This window comes from Nansenia antarctica, assembly GCF_963989245.1.
Source record: "Nansenia antarctica genome assembly, chromosome: 5".
NCBI classification, from domain to species: Eukaryota; Metazoa; Chordata; class Actinopteri; order Argentiniformes; family Microstomatidae; genus Nansenia; species Nansenia antarctica.
Window position 1 is genome coordinate 13,582,282 of NC_137690.1, and position 23,250 is coordinate 13,605,531.

Here is a 23,250-nt window from a genome sequence, read left to right on the forward strand (position 1 = left end):
CACTCCCTAGTCAAGCCAAAAATATTGCAATGAAATGGATTTGCATTCACCAGCTGCTGTCACATATACACACACTCACTCACACTCTCAGTACACTCAGACACTAACATACACATACACTCTCTTAGCTGTCCATCATGTTCGATGATGACGCTTGCTCCAAGGATGGGGGTGGGGGGGGTTTCAGCGACGCTGTAGCTGGTGCCACTTCTCGTGGGCGTTGAGTCCGATCCTTGAGCACACCCGTCCGCAGATGGTGCAGGGGAAGCCAGATACCAGGGGAATTCCAACCGCCCGCTGGTGTCGTTGTGTGCGCCTCTCAGATCTTCGGTCTTGGTTGGATTGATGTATTTTGGAAACTGCAGTGGCACAAGTGACTTGCCAGGCTGATCTGTCGAGTGCCAGAGTTTCGAGCTGCGTGGTGTTGATGTTTGCTCGCTTTAGGAAGTCCCTGGTGTAATCCTTAAAGCGTCTCTTTTGGCCTCCAGCAGCCCGCTTTGCTCCTCTCAGTTGGCCATAGAGGACTTGGCGGGGCAGGCGGTGGTCAGGCATACGTATGGTGTGCCCTATCCACCGAAGATGTTTTTTGGCCACAGCTGCGTCCATACAAATTGAGTTGGTGTTGTTGAGGATGTCTGTGTGGGGGACTCGATCTTCCCAGGACAGGCCGAGGATCCTCTGTAGGCAGCGGATGTGGAAGGCCTCCAAGTTGGGTAGTGGTGGTCTAGTGGATAGTGCGTTGGACTTGTGATCGGAAGGTTGTGAGTTCAAATCCCACCTGAAACCACACCACTACTAGTGTGCCCTTGAGTAAGGCACTTAGCCCTCAGTTACTCCAGGGGGAATGTCCCTGTAATTCATAATTGTAAGTCGCTTTGGATTAAAAGCGTCTGCTAAATGGCAAAATTAAAAAATTAAAATTAAGTTGGTGAAGTGCCGGCGGTATGGGGTCCAGGATTCTGCTCCATAGAGCAGAGTGGAGAGACATACTGCGGTGTAAACGGCAACCTTGGTGCTGACCTTCAAGACCTTATCACAGAATACTGGAGATCCTTTTTCTGTTCGTGGCAATTTTTATCCTGAATATCGCTTTGGGCCTTCACCATTCCCAAACAAGTAGAATTCAATACACACAGGAATTTTGTCTTGGGGCTACTATAGAATCGACAAGCCCCGGATTACTTTATGGATAATCCGCTGTTTGTACTCTAGATGCGGAGCTCTCGGATGTCTAAAAACTGAGTATATAACCCTGGGGAAGTTAATGTCAGGAAGAAGGGGTGGTGTTCGCAGCCGGATCAGAGAACAATTACGGAATAATCGCATTCCCCTGTCTTCTATGAAGGCAAGTATGCATTCAACACATTTCAAGCCAATGTCACTCATCTACGCAAATTAAGAGTACCTTGTATCATGGCGTTGACTGAAACTTGACTGACAGATATGGAGATGGATTCTTCCCTGGATATTAATGACTTTGGGACTCCTATTTGACTCAATCGTGACTGTGAGGTAACGGGGGAGACACAGGGAGGAGGCGTTTGCTTGTATATAACTCGCAGATGGTGCAGTAATGTACTGTAAGAGAAGGACTCTGTCTAGCAGACATAGAACTGCTCTCTGTGTCGATGAGGCCCTTCTACCTCCCAAGGGAATTCTCTCAATTATTTGTCACTGTGGTTTATATACATCGTTAAGCTTGTGTGCTACAGTCTTATTAAGGGGTCTTATAAATCTGTGGGTGGACTCCCACTGAGATCATCAGATCATTATGTAGTCCATCTCCTCCCACACACTAAGACAGTGTTACAACATTAGCAGGTGTTGAAGCAAAGGGTGAATGTCTAGACTGAGGACAGTTCGCTTGCTCTTCAGGGCTGCTTCAAGTGCACAGACTGCTCAGTGTTCTTGGACTTTTCAGACGATAGAAATTAACTTACCGGTACTGACGTGGTGTGTAGCTATATTACGTTTTGTTAACACTCTGTGATCCCGACCAAGGAAGTGAAAATCAAATGATATCACCCAAATGATAAACCCTGGGCTTCAAAATAATAAAAAGTCTTATAAGTCAAAATAAAGATGCTTTTAATAGAGCTCATGTAACCAAGGAGAGGGAAATAAGAAAAGAGGTAAGGGCTGAAATTAAGAAAGCTCCAATTAATTACAAAGACAAGATAGAGACAGATTTAATAAGCAATAACCCAAGAGTTGCCTGGAACGGCAGGAACAAAATGACTGGGTGTTATGAGAGGGGGAATAAGGCACTTAGTCCAGATGGTTTTAACTCTGATACACAATTAGCTGACAGTTTTAATGAGTTCTACTTGAGGTTTGATAAACAAGATTTTACAGAGCAGACAGATGAGCTGAGGAGCAGGACTATGCAACAAAACATGGCCATTGATGTCGACACTGTTGGAAAGTTGTTTAAGCACACCCATAGCTGACAGAGCCCAGGCCCCGAGGAGTTCTGTGGCAAGGTGCTTCAGACCTGTGGTGAGCAGCTCTGCAACATTTGTTAGGCTATATTATTTTTATGGAATCCTCCTGAGCTACAAAAGATACCAGTAATCTGGAAACACTCAACTATTATCCTGTTACCAAGTGTATAAACCCAAAGACCTTCAATGATTTTGTAGCACTTACATTTTTCAGTTATGAAGGTTTTTGAGAATATGCAGTGGTGCAAACTTGTCACCTTTCGGCTTTTGTACCTCAAAATAGGTGACCCACGTGAATCATGTAGATCTGGGGGGGGGGAGTCTCATCTCATCTCATCCAAGTCACATGATGCCCGAGCTAACATCTTCCTGTCTTCTAAACTCTGCTGCAGTTGAAATAAAACGTCTTAAAAGGGTCTTAAGATGGAAGTAGAAACATAACAAGTAATAAAATAAAATAACATAGAAGTTATTTCTACGTTGCGATAACTTCTCAACAGGATTTTACAAGGTTCGTTCAAACTATCGTAATTCTTGAACTATATGTGCAATCGAAAACATTCCAACAGTTTCTGAAAGCAGAGACATAGCACTCTCTAACCCTTTAGGGTTATTATGGTAGTTCACCAAAAAAACAAATGCATTTACCTCAAAGCGCTGGAGAGTGATTTGAAGAGAAGCGATATTTTAGCGGTGTTTTATACTTTAGTGAGTTTCTGTACATATATGTTTGTGATTGTGAAATGGACGCACACTTTGTTCAGCCCCAGGGCTGTCACGTTATCCTCCGTTGTTGATACCCGGCTCTCAGCTTCCGTGATGCGCTTTGTGTTAGACTCCAGCCGTGTTGTAATATTGTTCAGTGTTGTCTCAATAACGTACTGAGATATGTCCATAGCCAGAGCCTCAGAATCGACGCCACGTGCCCCTTCTCCATTGCTAGCTAGCAACGTTTTCTCGTTAGCTGGCACATTTTTTTTCGCTTCTTGATTTTTGGGAGACTTGTTCGTCCCAGGTTTAACGGGTTTAGGAGGCATGTCACCTGAGTAGAGTTACTAAGCACTTTCTGCACTCAGCAATTTGCTCGTCCTTTGTCTTCACATTATGTGATCTCGCACTGTACACATGCATGTACACACCATCAAAAGTATGTACAGAGAGACGAAGAGTGAGGAATAAAAGAACAAAAGAGGGAGTGAATAATGGAAGGCAGACTAGCAGGAATTTGGAGAGAGGAGAGAGAGTTGATGGGCAGATGGTAGAAGATGGATTAGAGGAGAGATTCTGACTGACAGATGACGGAGGAGGCTTCCAGAATCAGACTGGACTGTCGAAGTGGGATAGATAGCTTGTTTGCTCTCTAACATATCCTGTCATAAATGTTTTTTTCTTGTTGATTTATATTGACTGTTCAGGTGATGAGGCCTGTCCAGGACAGATTTGTGAGCTATTTTGAGGTATGGAAGCCTTGGTTGCTGTCAAGCGCATTGCTACAAATGGTAGTGCAGTATGAATACGATAAGATAAGAGTTGTCTAAAAGTTTGCTTTAATCTGAGTCATGTCTGATCTGTTGGCAGTTATCAGACAATGAAGTGGTTAGGGCCCATTCTGTCACGGCCTTTGTGATTCTGTTCTTTGTATTTCTGTAGTTTTTCTGTTCCATGGCTATTGTCTAGGCCTAGCTCTGTACATCAAGAGTGTAAATGTTTTTTGTACAGCAATTTGAATCTGAACATCTCCCCAAGCTTCCTCAATGAATAGAGCAGAAATCTGATCTATATACACACATACACACACAGTAGGCCGAAGTTTAGAGCTGAGCCGCCACTGTGACGATGCCGCGTGGGCCGCTGTTGAAGGTGTTTTTTTCAGGTCATTCACCTCATCAAAACCTCCACCAAGAGGTAACGTTGAGCATAATGGATACGTTTACAGTGTGTTTACAAACATTGCCGCCTGATTAATTATGTGAGGAGTAGCTTATTTGTTGTTTCTGTTTGGATATGTTTGTAATAAAACTGTAAACATATCCTGTTCTATTTGTTTAATTTCTCAGTTGATTCCGCGCATTTTTTGCAGAAGGCTACTGTATATGGACTCGCCAAAGAGGATGGATGATTATAGCCATCTTTTTAAAAAAAATAATAATATTGAGTTTCCGAACAAAGGCGTGACAATTTATCCAGCACGCTCTCCCCCTTCTAATGATCCCTATTTTTCTATCCAGTCTCAATACCACTGTTGCTGTTACATTATTAAAGCCGACTCGACTATGATAAAACATATCATACCCCCCCCTGTTTCTCTGCTCTATGAGATGAAATGCGTGATCTGCAATTCATAAGCTGCTATAATAAACTACATTTTTCACATTTCAACATTATTCTCTGGCACCTATAACTGACTGGGCATGCAGGAGAAAGTCAAATCATACACACTGATACACATTGTGATAAAAGTGAGGCAAAGTTACATTAAATTATTAACAGACCCATGAAATGTGACAATGTACAATCCAGTGATGCAATCCAGACAGAGACGATACTTACTTAGTCCTGACAGGCTGTCTGGATTAAAATATACCCAAAGCCCCTGGTTTTAACGTCCACAAACACCTGCAGAACATCTTCTAAATGAAAGAATAAAGCCACTGCACACTGTGTGTGTGTGTGTGTGTGTGTGTGTGTGTGTGTGTGTGTGTTTTCTGTGTGTGTGTGTGTGTGTGTGTGTTTTCTGTGTGTGTGTGTGTGTGTGATTCCTGTGTGTGTATGTGTCTCTAGAGAAATTGGCTGTCACAGTCCTTCATACTGGATGACCACTTTTTGGAACGGCTCCCTCCCTCTGTCCAGACGTATCACTTTTATTATAGAATAAGTACTTTAGTACGTAAGTAACTTACGACCCCCCAGCACTAACATTGGTAATAATAAATGCCATTTAGCTGACGCTTTTATCCAAAGCCACTTACATTGCAGTGAGCGCATACATTTCAGGTCATAATATGACCTTTATGGTCCCAGCGGGACTCGAACCCACAACCTAAGCGTTGTTAGCGCCACGCTCTACCCACTGAGCCACAGAGGTAAACTCTGGTAAACTCTATGAAGGGAAATAACCCGAACCCTGAATATGTGGAGCTGGAGAAAGTCGTCTAAATCAGGCTAAACATATTATAAAGAAATGTGTGCATGTGCGTGTGTGTGTGTCATGTCCTCTCCTGTCCTGTCAGGAGGATTGTCGATGGTCCATTAAGCTGCTTTTATGCCATCAAGAGCGGGAACTGGCTCAACCATAGAACTGTCTAAAAGCCTGGTAATTCCCAGTACTGCAGTCACTGAGAGACCGCTTAAACTCGTGTCAAGCTCACTCACTAGGTCACATTTCACAAGCATCATTAATAGATTAAGTGAAATGAACTGGGCAAGGATCATTCCACACAGCTAATATTTGTTCAGACATATACTGTATGACGCATGTGAAAGATTCAAGACCTGAGGTCATAGTGTGTTCACACAGGATGATTTTCACACAGGGAAAATGTACCATTAACTATGGAGAATGGGTTTTAATGAATAAATCACCATAATTCTCGGTATAATACCCAATCATTTTCTCCACTATAATGGAGAAAAACGACTTTGCTCTCGGTGGATGTTGATAAAGTGAGTTTGCAGATCTACTTCTAACCAACCACTTTATACACACACACACACACACACACACACACACACACACACACGAGAAGTGACCTCATTAAATATTCCATATATAGTTACTACCCCCATTTGATCTTCTCTGCCTCTGAACTGTTACAGTATGTTCCAAGCTGTGTCTCTTGCTCTCGGCGATAGAACTGCATCTAACGCTGTGGCATATTTCATAGTAGGCCATTAGCAACTGCTATGGTGAGAAGAGCTCCAGCGTCTCTCTGGGTATTACAGTGGTAATACAAGCCCTTCCTTCAGAACTTCTGCTCTGCTTCTCAGCTATATAATGTGAAGGATTGCATTCAGTCATTGAACTGAGAAAAAAACTATCCTTATGTCAAAGCCTAGCTTTCTCTGTCAACTACAAGGGATAGGGTCATTCTGTGGCTGTTGAGAGATGAAGAGTTGGGGGGAGGGATGGGGTGGGGGCGGGGGGGTGTTATGGGGAGAGATGAGTAAAGGTTGTATAATGTGTTATTCTTAAGTAGTAAGTTAAAACGTAAAATTCTTAAGTTTGTGCTTTAAAATTACAGTCATTTGGCATTTTAGGTTAGGTATTTCTGGTATGTTAATCAAGCTGCCTCTAGTTATTTACTTTCATATTTTATTCTATAGTTTTTTTTTAAGATATAACACTGTAATTATTGTCGATGTAGAGGGAGAGTGTGTTGCACATTTTAATCACAGCACATATTGGGCTCACTGTTGTAGCTACTCATATAATAATAATAATAATAATAATAATAATAATAATAATGGTTGGTTAAGGCTTGGTTTTATATAGCGCCTTTCTCAAACCCAAGGACGCTTTTACAGACAGATTTTACAGACAGAAAGTCAGACAGACAGAACAGAAAAAAACTAAGAAAAGAAAAAGACAGCAAACTAGACTAGGGGCCTTGGTGAACAGATACGTTTTGAGGGCTGATTTGAAGGTGCCCAGGGTGCGGGCATTGCGGATCACTGAGGGGAGAGAGTTCCAAAGGGTGGGAGCTGCCACACTGAAGGCTCTGTCCCCGAAGGTCCGTAGGTTTGTGCGGGGGGTGGAGAGCAGACCCATGTCTGAGGACCGCAGGTTCCGGGATGGGGTGTGTTGGCAGAGAAGGTCAGTTAGGTACTGGGGGGCGGAAGCATGGAGGGATTTGTAGGTGAGAAGGAGGATTTTGTAGGTGATGCAGGACTTGACCGGGAGCCTACGTTTCGGCCACGGAGTCAGTGAAGGAAGGTCGTAGTCTGGCAATGTTTCTGAGGTGAAAGAAGGCAGATTTGGTGACGGATTTGATGTGTGACAGGAAGGAGAGGGTGGAGTCAAGGATGACGCCCAGGTTGCGGACTTCAGGAGATGGGGGAGATGGAGCAGCCGTCAACCTCAAGGATGAAATCGCCAACCTTTCGGAGCCGCGGCATGGGTGCCACAACCATGAGCTCTGTTTTCTTACTGTTGAGTTTGAGAAGGTTTAATGTCATCCAGGTTTTTATTTCATGCAGGCAGTTGACAAGGGACTGAGGGGGAAGCGGAGCGGATGGAGTGGGGCTGAGATAGATTTGGAAGTTGAGGCTGTGATGACGGAGGATCTGGCCGAGGGGAAGCATGTAAATGGTGAAGAGGAGGGGTCCAAGCACAGAGCCTTGAGGCACGCCTTGATTGTCTGGGGCTGGGGGGGAACTTGAGCCATTGATGGTGACAAACTGTTTTCTGTTTGAGAGGTATGATTGGAACCAGGAGAGGGCTGTACCGGTGACACCTAGGAGGGCGGAGAGGCGGTTGAGGAGGATGGTGTGGGTAACAGGTGTCGAAGGCTGCAGAGAGGTCCAGGAGGATGAGGATACTGAATCGGCCAGAATCAGCAGCAATGAGGAGATCAGTGTGTGATCTGAAGCCAGATTGTAGGGGCTCATAGAGCAAATTTGATCACAATTTGAAAAAGTGGATCATCAGCATTCCAGTGTGTTAATTCCCAGGTTCAGAGTCCTCTGAAAGTTCAGCTCTTATAAGTCACGGTTTACATCAAATCCCTGATTGGTGTTGGTTATTGAGATTCCAGTCCAAAGCTGGAAAACGTAGGTAAAGTTATACGGTGAACAATAACTTGCATGTTTGTCATGTTATCCCATTAGACCAGGCTTATGTTCTTTAATGTGAAATATAGCTTTTGGTTTTTCTATGTCCTGTGTCAATTTAGTGTAATTTCAGTCGAGCTGTTTAATATGTATTTCATCTGTGCACATTGGTGTGCAGGCTCTAGCTCCCTTATGCCGAGGAGATCTGACCTTTTCTCCATCCTAATGGAGGGCTTTCAGCGGCATCTCTGCGAGCTTAGCCCGTCTCCCTGCTTCTGTCACACCGTTTAGCAGGCGCTCTAGTCAAACCCTCAGAACCACTTGTTTAGGCACAGGGGCTGCGTCACGAATCATAAAGGGCTCAAATTGTCTTTGGAAGTGTTTGCTTCTCTCTCAGCCTCTTGCATGAATAGGTCCCTTGACGCTTGCCTAAGGTCAATTTTGGAGAGGTTAAGATGATCCTATATCTGTGCCAAATGCTAGAACTACACCAACACCGAAACAGGAGCATACAGGGTGCTGCACCAAGAGCGAGGTGAGATGTGCTGCCAAAAATGTCGATTTGATGACAAAATAGGCTGTATTTCATAAAGGGAAGCTAGCTGAATTATTTTTTGTTTTTTTAAAAATACCTCAAAGCAGTACAGGCCTGGAAGAGCATCACCAGAGAATATATCCAGCATCTGGTGATGTCAGACTTCAGGCAGTTATTGCATGCAAAGTACTTGTCGACCAATTACTAAACATTAGTGCTTTATTTTATTATATTATTGTTTTCCAATTATTTTGGAGCCCTGAAATAGGGGGTGTATGTATATTAAAAAAACATGGCTGTACTTTATAAATGCTGAAACCAATCTTCCTTATTCCAATACTTAAGCACTGTAGATCACTGTGAGGTGTTAAACGTATGGAGAAGTTATGGAACAATAATGGTGTTGGTATAGATTGGTCACAAGGCCAACATTTTATGAACTAAATTTTTCTTAGGTGAGGTTCTCCCTTTTAGAAAACAATCTGTATATTTGTTTTAGGTGTTGAAGTGTTATCTATTCATCTTCTGCCTTATTGCATTTAGGCCAATATGCCTATCCTCTTCCTTGTCTCATACGGCAATAGCAATAATGATGTCCCCCCCTTGGCTTGAGTAAACCATCACTGTCAATGTAATTCAGTTGTCTTAAATTCCAAACCTCTTCACTTTATCCCCGAAGCACTAATTTCTCCAAAGTGCTGTATTTAAAATTTAAAATACAATAAAAGAATGACATCTTGACAGATGGGTTTCAAATTGCATCGTTTCAACAGGGGATAGATGAAGTGTCGTGGAGGTTTTTTTCTTTGTGACAGTCTGTCAATGAGAAGACTGTCAGCTGAAGACACTAGCTATCAGCTTGGCTGTTCCCTCACTTTGTACAAGTAAACACGTGGCTTTTTTTGTCATTTGATGGTCCTCCAGGATGCCTCAGCTTTTCATATACACGCTATGTCAGGTAAGAGCCTACACATTGGCAGAGTGTGGATGTGAGCTATGGTCTAGATTACACATTGACCCTTGGGGCTTCCCTTCTCTGACCAATTACTCTGCCCTGGTATGTTATTGGAGTGGCCGACAACATCCCTCAGCATCCTACAACCCAACATAAAGAGCGTTGAGACCTGGTGAAGCAGCCCTGGAGTCCTGTGTCTGTCTGTGTTCATTTTTTTTCAGAGAGAGTGAAAATGTGTTGTTGGCAACAATGGGCACTCATCCGCATCTCACACTGTTTTGAATGGGAATTAGCGAGTCAGCTTTTCTCGCTGTGAATTGAGTTACCTGCTCTGCACAGAGAGGCAGAGGTATTACACTGAACCAAAATATAAACGCAACACTTTTGTTTTTGCTTCAGTTTTTCACGAGTTGAAATCAAAGACCTAAGATGTTTTCTATCTACACAAAAGGCCTATTTCTCTCAAATTGTGTTCTCAAATTTGTTTAAGTCTGTGTTAGTGAGCACTTTTCCTTCGCCGAGACACATGACAGGTGTGGCATATCCAGATGCTGATTAGACAGCGTGACTATTGCACAGATGTGCCTTAGGCTGGTCACAATAAAAGGGCACTCTAAAATGTGCAGTTTTATCACACAGTACAATGCCACAGATGTCGCAAGTTTTGAGGCAGCGTGCAATTGGCGGGAATGTCCACCAGAGCTGTTGCTTGTGAATTGAATGTTCATTTCTCTACCTTAAGCCGTCTCCAAAGGCGTTTCCGAGAATTGGAATTGGAATCGACTTTTGAGACAGCTTATGGTAGAGAAATGAACATTCAATTCACTGGCAACAGCTCTGGTGGACATTCCTGGAGTCAGCATGCCAATTGCATACCTTTCCTGCCAGAAAAAATACAATTTAGTTTCCCATTGAAATGCTTATCTATAATTAAAGTGTTTGCTTTTTTAAGTGTTTAAAAGTAAGTGTTTTAAGTGTTTTGCACAAGCTCAAATTTTCCTGACTGGAAAAATGTTGTAGGCTCTCTAATGATTCATTCAACATAGCGTCCATATTCTGTGTTACAGGCACAGCCCTGCTACGCCAGGTAGAGGTAAAGAACAGATGGCGGTAAAGAAACCCCTATTCAAAGATATTCACCCAGGACTCTCAACAGAAATGTTAACGTCACAAATTGATACATTTGAAGTTCCTTGCGGAAACAGACGGGGGGGCGGTTATTCAGCTTCCATATGCACAACTGTTCATGTCTCTTTTGTAGCAAGTTAAATAATTACGGGTTAGTTCATGGAATGCACACACTGCATCCCGGCGTAGCACTGCTGTTAGCGTCTCCCCTATCTGGGCCTACACAGCCTAATTAGAGCGAGCTGCTCAGCGGAGGCATCTTAACGAAGGCTCAGCTGCAGTGCGCCGTCTTAACGGGCAGGCAGGTAATAAACTAGACCTGCAAAGCTCCAGGGGATGCCAGCAGAATCATTTAGCCCACTTAGTATGTAATGCGCCCACTGTGTATATGATTTATATGCTGTCTTAGTATTTAACACTCTGACTGTGGATGGTTGATAAGGCAGGCTTCAATGTCTTCTCTAAGAGAATAATGCATAGGATCCCTGTTTCTTTTCTTACTTGAAAGCGATGAATAATGACACTTTGCGGCTGGTTCTTGTGATTTATCAGAATGTATTGCTTAGTTACAATGTGTATATAGCTCATTAGCTGAGAAAGCTCTCCTGTGCTAGAGATGGGCCCTCTTAGAGATAGCTAAATGATAATCGCGCTCCTTATTCGTATCAATATACAGGGTCACATTCAGACCTTGTCCATCCACTGACATAATGATAGATTAATTGGTGTTGCCCTGGACAAGATGATTGATTGATCGATTTAGCCAGTACCCTTGATTGAGCCTGAGCAAGCATAGATGAAGATCACCTCAGTTCCGTAGCTTCCTGTCAAGGTGTTGGCTCTATATAGGATTGATAACAGATTCCCGGCACGTTGTGTTCCCTGGACATTCTCCCCAGCCAGCCTGTTCACTTCTATCATTCAGGAATGTAAACCGTCCCATTATGGGGGGGGGGGGGGGGGGTTGGCAGGCCAGATGCTGTGTAAGCAAACAGACCGTGAAAGAATGAGGGTGTACCTGCTTGAACTGCACTGTTATAAAGTTTTCCAAAACGTTTTTTTATGTTTTCAATACTTTTCATCCTCATTTTGTGTTCATATATATATATATATATATTTAGGCATATTCTAGGTTTGCCTCATGGGTTTTTGACAGTGTATGTCGGAATTATGGAGACCTGTGTATTGAGTTGAGTCCCAAGAGGGTTCAGTGAATAAAACAGTGTACTAGGCGTGACTTGGAGCTGTCTAACCTACTTAATTCATATTCATGAATATACAGAATGATTGCCACCAGAAATATCGACACAACTTTTTTCGAAATGCATGAAATGGATTTATGCTCTCGCTGGAAATATCCATGAGCTATCACCGCCTCGCCCTTTTCACAGAATACTGTAGATCAATGTTAAGACCTTTTTTAATGTGCCAAATACCACATATAAATTCCCAAGTTCTCTCCCCTTCCGGGGGTCTATAGGCATGGAGCTCTAGTATTGAGCTATGCCATGCATCCTCATTATGTGAAGTACAGTCAGGAATTAAATAGCCTCTTCCTTTTGCTGCTAAAGAGAGTGAGACAAACAGCATTGGATCTTTGTCGACTGTGGCCAATCGATATCCCAGAAATGGAGGCACCCCCTTCCCAGAAGGCCACAGCACCTCCACATGAAAACCCAGAGCAAGCGGAGAGACTCTTGAGATTGTGGAGATCCATATCAGTCAACCTTCTCAGACCCCACAGCAGATTGACTGATAGCTGGAATGGCGTAAGGGATTTTATGAAGGACAAGACAGACAGACGGACCTCAGACCAGCCAAGGCTCAATTGTGCAAAGGTTCTCTCATTCCCCACCCCCCACATTCATGTCAATATCAGCAATATCAATGATTGGTTTTCAGAGAGTGATAGTAGGAAGAACCTAATGACCTAAGATACAAGATCAAATAAAGTGCGTTATCAGAGAGCGATGGAGGGGAAATGAGCACCATCATGCTCTCATCCACCCTTTTGATTTCTATCCATTAGCGGTCATTCAAGCACGTGGCTTTCAACATATTTATGACTTACACTCACCGGTCACTTTATTAGATACACCTTTTCAACTGCACGTTAACACAAATATCTAATCAGCCAATCATGTGGCAGCAACTCAATGCATTTAGGTATGTTGACATGGTCAAGACGATCTGCTGAAGTTCAAACCAAGCATCAGAATGGGAAAGAAAGGTGATTTAAGTGACTTTGAACCTGCCATGGGTGTTGGTGCCAGATGGGCTGTTTTGAGTATTTCAGAAAGTGCTGATCTACTGGGAATTTCCCGCACAACCGGGACATCAGATAAAGAGAAAATATCCAGTGAGCGGCAGTTCTCTGGGCAAACATTGTGGTGGTGGTGGTGGTGTAATGGTGTGGCGGATATCTGCAGCAACTTTGTGACGTTTTAATGTCAATTTTGACCAAAATCTCTGTGGAATGTTTCTAGCACCTTGTTGAATCTATGCCATGAAGAATTAAGGCAGTTCTGAAGGCAAATGAGGGGGTCCAAACCAGTACTAGCAAGGTGTACCTAATAAAGTGGCCCGGTGAGTGTATATGACACCTGCCACGACGGATTACCCTCACGTTGACTGGCCTTCAGATGTATGTTGAACAGAGCGATGTGTGAGCCAGAGAATGGAAGAGGAGAGAGAGGCAGGGATTAATCGCTGTGAAATCGGTCATAAAAACACCTATGGCTTTTGTTATTGCTTTAGCCTGAGAGGCTGGAGAGATGGGTTTGCACTTCACAGTTTTTTTCTCGTACCTGTGATGTTTACACTCGGGTGATGCCGTCTCAAATGAGTGAGCAAGTTCGACGGACAGCAAGCCACGTTACCTGATCGCAGTTGAACAGTGACGGAATAATAGCTAGCATTATAGCTTTGGTCCGATCCACCTGTCTTTGTCCATTGTCATTGTGGGTAACTGAGAAACCGTAATCTTCCCAAACAGGAGACTTAAGGTCTCCATAAGTCCATAATACGTGTACCGCTACACCGCTACCACTCTGTGATGTTTGGGGATTTGGAGCGGTGCTGTGGCTGGATGTTTGAGTTGGGGGTGGGTGGGGGTGTGCGGAGGTGGGTTGAAGATGGATTTGAGCTTCAAAAATGTTATTGTTTGATTTATGGGCACTCAAAAGAGGCTGCAGAGGGGCTTTCTGAGGGCTTTAGATCAAATGGCAGAAGGACATGCTGCAGCATGTTGTTAGATCAGCCGGGCATCTCTACAGGGGTTTACGCTCTGGCCTACTCTCTGAGACTCAATAATGATGTTACGGTTTGTTTGTTTTAGCTCCCGACTCTGACTTGCCAATACTGAAGAGTATTGTCCTGTTTTGTTGAGCAGGAAGACAGAGCTTTTAGCATTGGAAACGTGTTGTTGCCAAGCCTCTTGACTTGCTTGTGTTGAAAAGAAGTCAATGCAGTCTGATGACGACTGTTCCTGTGGATGCACACTCACACCCAAGGCTGATTTACAGTCAACGCCTGCGAACACAGAATGCACTGCATTCTTAATCAACATTATTACAATGATTTGCCTTATTTAATGATCTCAATTAAATGCTGTCTAATTTCATTGTGATGAAAGCATGAACAAGTTAATTAATTTGTTTGTTTGTAGGCATTTGCTGTTGGCAGTGAATGGTTTTAATAATGGGAAATGTGTTTGGTAGCAGGTAACTGAAGTTTAATTCTGATCTTTTTTGCCCCTGATGGTATGAGTACTGAATCACCACAGTCTAGACTAACACCTTAAAGCGTTGCAGAAGGAATCTGTTATGAGGACCAAGGCTAAATTAATTTTGAATTATAGAGTTGATCGAGCGGAGGCAACTTAAAAGCAAAGGTTGTCTAAACAGTTCTCTGTTGATGGGGGACGCTATCAGATGGTTCAAAGTGTTCTCTTCCTCAGCATTACTACAAGGATGTGTGTGTGTGTGCCTGAGGCCTCAAGGCTGAGGTGGGTAATTGAGTAGTCTGATGGTCTCTTCCTCCAGCCCATTATTTATGAGCTGTTTCAGGGTCTGTTCATCTGAAATGGAAGGACACAACGTTCATCTCTGGTTCTTAAGGGTTTTATGCACTGAAGTTTTTATTCCAGCGGAATGTAATCGGGTTGTTTCCCTTTTGTCAGAAGAGTGCATTTACTGTCTGTACTGTCGAAGATGGCCCGAAAAACAACACTGGTAAAAAAAATAGAAACAGAAAAAAAGAACAGAATGCTCTTAGAATGAAGGTTGATAAAATGTAATTGGTTTAATTCGGTTTTTTAGGTTGAATGTGTGTTAACTGTTCTCATCTTACACAGAAAGCAATCATCAATCAGAGCTATGAGGTGTTGCCACATCAGTTTTGTGATAATGTTGTTGTTGTTGTTTTTACTCTCCCATCTCTGGGAAATTGACATGCATGAATCTCTCCTATTTTCTACTGCGAACGCCTGTCTCAGTCCTTTATTTAATCAGAATATCCTGTGTTTCTCTTGAGTAGCACACAAATACACAAATACCACACACACACACACACATACACAGGTTATTGTGGTCTCAGCAATCAGATAGTACCTCCTATTCTCCCAGGCATAGAACTAACTTCTTATTTGAATAGTTGGTGATGGTGGGGTTTGTGATTGCTTTAATGCTGTTTCAGCAAACACATTATCTTAGTAAATAGTTCTGAAATGAAATATCAGGCACAGTTCATCAATTCACTATTACGATGGAAGGGTTGGTGCGAGAATGAGAAAAACAAATGAATGTATATTACATTCTGTGCTACCACTGCAGTTTGGTCACCATTTTTGATCTTATTTCCACATTTCTAATGCACTTCATGTGGATGTTGTTTTTGTTTTGATAGTGGATATTGTTAACTGACCAGAAATTATCGTGCTAGCTTAATGCACTCTGTTATCCGTCTGAAATGATAAACAACATTAAGTGGGAGAGTTGGCGAGGTTGTGTGTGTGTGTGTGTGTGTGTGTGTGTGTGTGTGTGTGTGTGTGTGTGTCTGTGTGTCTGTGTGTCTGTGTGTGTCTGTGTGTGTGTGTGTCTCTGTCTCTGTCGCTGTCGCTGTCGCTGTCGCTGTCGCTGTCTCTGTCGCTGTCTGTAAATGTGGGTGTGTGTGTATTTGTCTTTGTGTTGGTGTGTTAATGAGCGCCCGTCTAACAAACTGGGAGTAGGTCCTTGCATTTGTGCCCTTTAGCCCGATACTAATCAGGGCATTATAATTTGTGCTGCTTCGTTTCGTGAGAAAATTACTGCAATCAAGGCCTAATCCTCCCACTAATAGAGAGAGCATGAACCCAGGCAATACATCACAAACATGGAGACACAGCAGAGAGGAAAGACTCCTTACTTCATCCTCTGTCTAAATTCGCCCATCTGTCTCATCTCCTTCTCTCTCTCCCTCTCTCTCTCTGTCACTCACTTTCTTCCAATACACCTCTACCTCTCCATCCCTTATCCCGCCCCCCCCCAAAAAAAAGATGTCACTGTTAAAAAAAATGACAGTGAAGATGACAATGGAAGTAATTTAAAAGCGCTGACTAGGGTATGTTGTGAGGACGGGTGGTGTTGTGTCTCCTTATCCAGGAGGTGGTACAGGTGAATCCATCTCCTCGTCTGTCTGTCTGTCTGTGTGGCTCTCAACACACTGGTATGAAAGGAAAATGTGGACTGATGATTTGCTCCTCTTGTGTCCAATTACAAACTAAAGCCTTTCACTGCTATTTTTGAAGTTGGTAGTAGTAATAATGGTCATATCCTTGACCTTGAAAACACACAGGCATTGGGTTTGGAGGGACACCGTGTATTGTCAACATTTCGTTATGTGCCCAATGTCTCATAACATACTCAGCCAGACTGTGTGGGTGTGTGTGTGTCTCCTCCTCCCAGTCATCTGTACAGTACACATCTCTCATGTCATCCTTTCTTGCGTGCGCGGTGTACCAGGTTCAGAGGTGCTGTATCTGTTTCATGTGTCTGGCTTTTTATGAGAACATGAAAGGACTAGGCAGCACAGTGAGAAATGATGAGCACAGCAATGATGGAATTGGAGTACAATCCACAGTGCTCAGGAGTCAGGTCTCCCATGGGACGTGTGTATACTGTGAGAGGGGAGGAAAGGTGATTATATCTACAACACATGACTGAAAAGATGAAATGACACAAATAATGCATCTCGAGAGGATGCGTGTAGGTTGTTCTGTAGGTTTAGGTTTTTTAACTGGGATTACTGTCAGGTGTACTGTGCTTTTATATTATTATTATTATTAGTGTTCCTACTACGTGGTGGTAGTAGACAATATTGTTATTGGTGGTTTACTTCTTCTTCTTCTTCTTCTTTTCCTGGCTTTGGTCAAATAGGCAAGGCAAGTTTATTTGTATAGCACATTTCATACAACAGGGGCAATTCAAAGTACTGTACATGCATTATTAAAAAATACAGCAAGAGGAGCATAGGAAAATAAAAATTACAATGAATAAAAGCAAATATAAGAAGTAAATAGATAAAACATTTAAAAAGACAATAGTTAATGGAAAAAAGACATTGATAGAAGTGTTTGTGTTTAATCATAACTGGTGCAAAACATGCAGGTTTTTAGCTTAGATTTAAATATTTTAAGGGTTTGGGCCTGTTTGATTTCTTCAGGGAGTTTGTTCCAGGAGCATGCAGCAGCGTGACTGAAAGCTGCTGCACCGTGTTTTGTTTTTACTCTTGGAATTATTAGCTGATTTGTCTCAGCTGACCTTAGGGACCTTGCGGGAATATAGGGTGGGAGGAGATCTGATATGTATTTTGGTCCAAGACCATTTTGTGATTTGTATGTAATTAGGAGGATTTTGAATTCAATTCTCTGAGAGACTGGTAGCCAGTGCAGGGATCTCAGGATTGGTGTAATGTGTTCAAATGTCTTTGTTTTTGTTAGGACCCTAGCAGTGGCGTTTTGGATGAGCTGCAATTTACGAACAGCTCCTTTAGATAGGCCTGTTAGTAGACCATTACAATAATCAAGTCTACTCGAAACAAATGCATGGATGAGTTTTTCAAGGTCTTGCTTGGACATGAAACCTCTCATTCTTGTTATGTTTTTCAGGTGATAGTAGGCTGATTTAGTTATCGAGTTTATGTGGCTGTTGAAGTTCAGATCGGAGTCTAGAATTACACCAAGATTTCTGACCTGTTTTTTAGTGTGAAGAGAGAGAGAATCAAGTTTTGCACTGACTTTCGATCTTTTGTCAGGTGCACCGAAATAGCTCAAAAGGTCCCTGACCAAAAAGGCTATGAATTTGCATGCCATAACTAGAGAGCATCAGTAACTATGGCAGAAAGAATGACCATGATTAGACCATAGGTGGCGCTATAATAACCAAAAGGAAATAATTAACTTCAGAATGCTGGCATTTCCACCCCGTTGGATGAAAATGTATGAAACTTGGTACATATGTGTCTTTCCTCATGGGGAACATATTTGCCTCAAGATCCCATAAGGTCTGCCATGATGGATGTTTCTGCAGGTGCAAAATATGTTTTTCATGAGTGGAGGCAATGTGTAAGGCGTGTGTGTGTGTGTGTGTGTGTGTGTTTGTGTGTGTGTGTCTCTGTGTGTCTTTTTGAGTAGAAGAACCAGCAGTAACAGGATTAGAGAGTCAGCTCAGGACACACTGGCTTCTGTGCCCACCAGACCTCAGCCTCCATGCCAGCTACCCACAGATAGGAGACATGGCTCTCCTCTCCTCTTATCATCCCTCCCTTCTCTTCATCTCTCCCTCACCCTAGTTGTCTTTCCTGTTCCTTGGCTGAACCGCACGGAGCCCACCAGGCTATTGCCTCCCTGACAGCATCCTCCTCGCTCTCTTCCCTCTTTTTCCCCCTCTCCCTTCATCTCTACCTCTTCCTTCCTCTCACTTCTTTTCTTGTTTCAGCACCCAGCAGGCTACTGCCTCTCAGCCAACTACCCACTGCTGGGCATAACTATCTCCTCTTTTTTAATGTATTTCCCTTCTTTCCTCCTGTCTCTTCATCTCTCCTCTCTCTCTCTTCTTAAATCCTCCTCCCCTCACTTTGTTTTTGTTTCACTTTGTCTTCCCTGGGAGTAAACAGTCCAAATTGTCCCTACCAGGCCACCATATTCTCTCCCTTCCCTTTTCCACTGTGTGCTGCAGCGTTTACCTGCTCATTCATAGGCAGGGCAGTTCCTTCTGCTTAGAAGTCAAAGTCAATTTTATTTGTCACATGCATATCGTACAGGTACAATGTACAGTGAAATGTTACTGCCGGCTCCTAAGAAGTGCTACAAGAATTTACAAATTACACGAGCAGGTTTCAAATCACACAAAATCACACTCAAATCACACAGAAAAACAAAGGATATGTACAGTAGGTTGGAGGGGGGGGGGGGGTGGGAATGCTGTTGTGAACTGTTGTGCCTCTACTTTTTGTCTTAGATATTTCTCAGTGGAATATGCTACTGTAGTAATAGCCTTTTTGTACTGCTGCCTTGTTGCTGTTTGACCGTCACTCTGTGCCCCTACATTCTGTGCCCCATTTGAAGGCTTAATGCCAAGTTTTGCTCTCTGCCATTTGAGAATGTATCCATTAAGTGGCCAGCAAAAGCTGGTTAAGCATGAATGAAGAATGAAGGTGTCCCCTCTGTGAGTCAGTCGGATGTGGTTGTGATCGTCACGTAGGTTATCAGTCCCCCACGGCTAATATCCTCTCACACTGACGAGGTATCATAATTGACTGATTAGATGAACAGCTGCCTGGGGTGTAATGAACTACTCAGCTCACTGGTCAGGGTAGTGTGGTTCAGGGCACTCAGGCGCACCATTAGATCACCGCTACATACAGTTCACATACATCAGGTCATGGGACTTATCTCCTCTATTTATAGTAGGACATCACATCCATGTCTATGGCTGTGTCTCAAACTATAGTCTCCAAAGCCACTGTCCTTCCCAGGTTATCGTTTATCTTGTCTGAAAGTAACTGGAAAAAGGGAGTCTGATTTGAGACGGATTTGAAAGGTAGCGGCTGTGTCATACGCTTTACGCGCGGGAAAGGCGTGATTCGTGTTGCTAGGCTACCAGATACAGCGCGTTAGCTGGCTAGCTAGCTAGCAACAATTTGAGTTAGTTTAGTAATAACACAATAGTAACACAAACTTAGTTGGTCTAAGTTGCCTAGGGTAAACTCCCAGTATGCGGTCCTCTTGTGCAATTCCGGTGTACAGTAATGACGGGGCATTTTCCGGTGTGTTCGTTTTGGTAGGGCCAGTGGGCTCTACTTCCTGAGCCAAAGCCGCCCCCAGTGTCTGTCTGGTTTTCTCTCACTCTCTCTCTCTCTCTCTCTGCCTCTCTGTCTCTCTCTCTCTCTCTGTCTGTCATTCTCTCTCTCTCTCTCTCTCTCTAGTGTTGTACAGCTGCCTTCAGTAATAGCCCTCTGCTCCTACCCACAATATGTGTTTATTATAAACTCCCACTCTGAAGATTAAGTTACTGCTGCATCAGGGCTTTCTACTTCAGAGAGTCCACGCAGCGGGGGTCAACATGACAGGCCTCTTTAATGCTGAGTTTTTGTCATCTTCCTCCAGCACTCCCTCTCCTCAACTCCATCTCCTCCACTCTCTCCTCCACTCTCTCCTACACTCCCTCTCCTGCACTCTCTTCTCTACTCCCTCTCCTGCACTCTCTCCTCCATCCTCTCTCTTATACTCTCTCCTCCACTCTCTCCCTCTCCTCCTTGCCGTTATGACCAAGTTTCTCTCTCACACTATCGCTGTGCCTTTCTTTCCTCTTCATCTCCTATTAACTTATTGAAATGCACACCCACACACATACCTTGCAGCATTTAGCCAAGCCGGTTCGAAGCCGTTCTCCATGATTGAGATGATCAGCCTCAGCAATGCAATGTGCAGATTTGCTGACATTGATCCATAGTTAGTGGTTATTTCTTGCAGCAGGTGTTTTGTAGATCAGTGATTCTAGCCTTGTTTAACCGAGCATCAGACAGGGGAAGGCTGTCTCGGCAAGGCAGATGCTCAAACATCAGTAGTTGCTGTGGCAATCATGAAGCTTTCTGTGCCCAGCGTGGTTAACTTGTCTTCTATGTCCCACTCCTTACATTTTGATATAGGCTGATGTTCTTGTCATAGGTTGAAGAGATTTGGGGTGGGGGGGGGGGGGGGCGGTTTCAATGGCAATTAAAATCTTTAATGAGGTCAGTTTGACCAAACCAAAATGAATTTGTGATTAATCACACCAAGCCATGCGATTACTCTAACTCGATTTGTTTTTCTTTAATTAGTTTGACAGCCATAATGGAAACTTATTCTATATGGATTTGATGTGCAAGCTCCCTTAATTAGTGACTGCCTCCTGTAGCCAGCACACACTGATACCAACCAACATACATTTAATTGCCTGTCCTTTGTCAATATTGAACTTGATTACATGTGTAATATTAATCAGGTTTTCGTCAGCAGAGGTTATTTATGTTTCCTAGGCAGAGAGCACAGTAATGAGTATGAACGGTGATTATTCACATTAGGAATCTGTTCAGGTCACACACACACACACACACACACACACACACACACACACACACACAGACATAGACACACAAACACACACACACAGCTACTTATGATGATTGTAATTGTGTTACAGCAATGACGATCTCTCCTTTAATTCTTCAGTGATTTGATTAAGAATGACAAGGAGCCACTGTAATTACCATATTTTAGTATACATTCACTGATTAGCTGTCAAGAAATGACATTAATATGCCTCTCATAGGAATTACTTCGTGATGTATCATGAAAGTTGTAATGGGTAGGCACATCGTTAGGCACGATGTGCAGCGGACTTCCGGCAAACCCCTGACCAAGTATAAGGCCTCTTTATACGTACAATGGTTATGCGACAATTCCTAAAGACTGTGACATGAAAACCAAGTTTGAAAAATATATAGTATATGTATAGTTCCCAAAACGACACATTTTGTCAAGGGAACATGATAGAGAAACTAGTGCGATGTAGGAATTTAACCGTGTTTTAACCGTATAGGTGATTTAACCATGACATGATGGTTATGAAAGCACAGCTTCAAACAGCCCTCAGCTGTTCCACTGCCTGGGCAGCGTTGGATCTCAGGGCTCACACTGGTGTCGCTCTCTGGCTCAGTTTCCCCTCATTACCCCTTCCGATTCATTGGTGTGATTATCTAATCACTCGCCACACTCCCTCAACTAATCCTCATATGTAACCAGATTGGGACACACACACACACACACACACACACAGCGCACACACACACAGCTGTTACGGTCTCCTCCCTCCACTGCAGTCTTGTTCTGATTGTGTTGCAGGATGGCAGTGGGGAGAGGAGGCCTGATTGGCTGATGTAGCACACCTGTGCCTATTTAGGTTGTGCATTGGGGATCAGTCTCTCTCTCTCTCTCTCTCTCCATACAAGATATCCTTTTTTTACTCTTCTGTTAGTGGCAACCTTTTGTTCCTTTGTTTCACCCTTACAACATTCCACATACAGATCACTCACCCACACCCTACACAACTGACTATCACATCCCATTTCTAAATTACTTATTTTGCTTTAGTTATTAATAAAATAATCATTTACCTTTACCCTCGACTTGTCTCCCTATTTTGTCACTTTCTCTGAGCCGGGTTAGTGACACAGCACCTGCTATTTTTCCTTATCGCTGTGTAAGGCATCCTGATAACTGCCTGTTGTTATTCTCTGTGTGTGTGTGTGTGTGTTAGCTGGCACTGGAGGTGCACAGCACCCATCACAACAGTTTTAATATGAGTGTCTGGGTTAGGTCGTCCTGTTAACTGCCTGTGTTTTCTCTATCTCCTCTGTTTAGCTTGCCCTGGAGGACCCGGTACACAGTGTGTCTCTGCAGCAGTTTGTGTATGAGAAGCTGAAGGCCCAGCAGGCTCTGATGGGGGACCAGGGCTTCGGAGTTCTGATGGAGTCGGTGGACACAGAGATCGTCAGACAGCTCCAAGAGTTCTTAAAAGGTCTCTAAGAAAGAGGGAGAGAGATCACCATCTACCCACACATCCTACAACCTACCTTCCCCCTCCTCTGCCAAACTGTTGAAAGGCATCAACCTCTACCCCTCTACTATTAATCCCTATCTTACCTACACTATTTTCCTTCTTGAGTACTAATGCAGGGCCTGTAAGCGCAGGAGAACGGTTAGACCAACCTCCTCCCCCTCTACAACCTACCTTCCCCCTCCTCCGCCAAACTGTTGAAAGGCATCAACCTCTACCCCTCTACTATTAATCCCTATCTTACCTACACTATTTTCCTTCTTGAGTACTAGTGCAGGGCCTGTA

The 23,250-nt window shown here is 43.4% G+C and overlaps 1 protein-coding gene across 1 annotated transcript in view; it reads left to right on the top strand.

Annotated features, from left to right (window-relative positions):
- Nucleotides 1-22,968, top strand: part of ipo11 (importin 11) — a 161,197-nt gene extending 138,229 nt beyond the window's left edge. Inside the window, exon 29 of the mRNA XM_080531365.1 lies at nucleotides 22,770-22,968. Coding sequence (XP_080387491.1) covers nucleotides 22,770-22,934 — 165 coding nt within the window. The 3' untranslated portion in view covers nucleotides 22,935-22,968. The remainder of the gene's footprint in view (nucleotides 1-22,769) is intronic.
- Nucleotides 22,969-23,250: the final 282 nt, after the last annotated feature.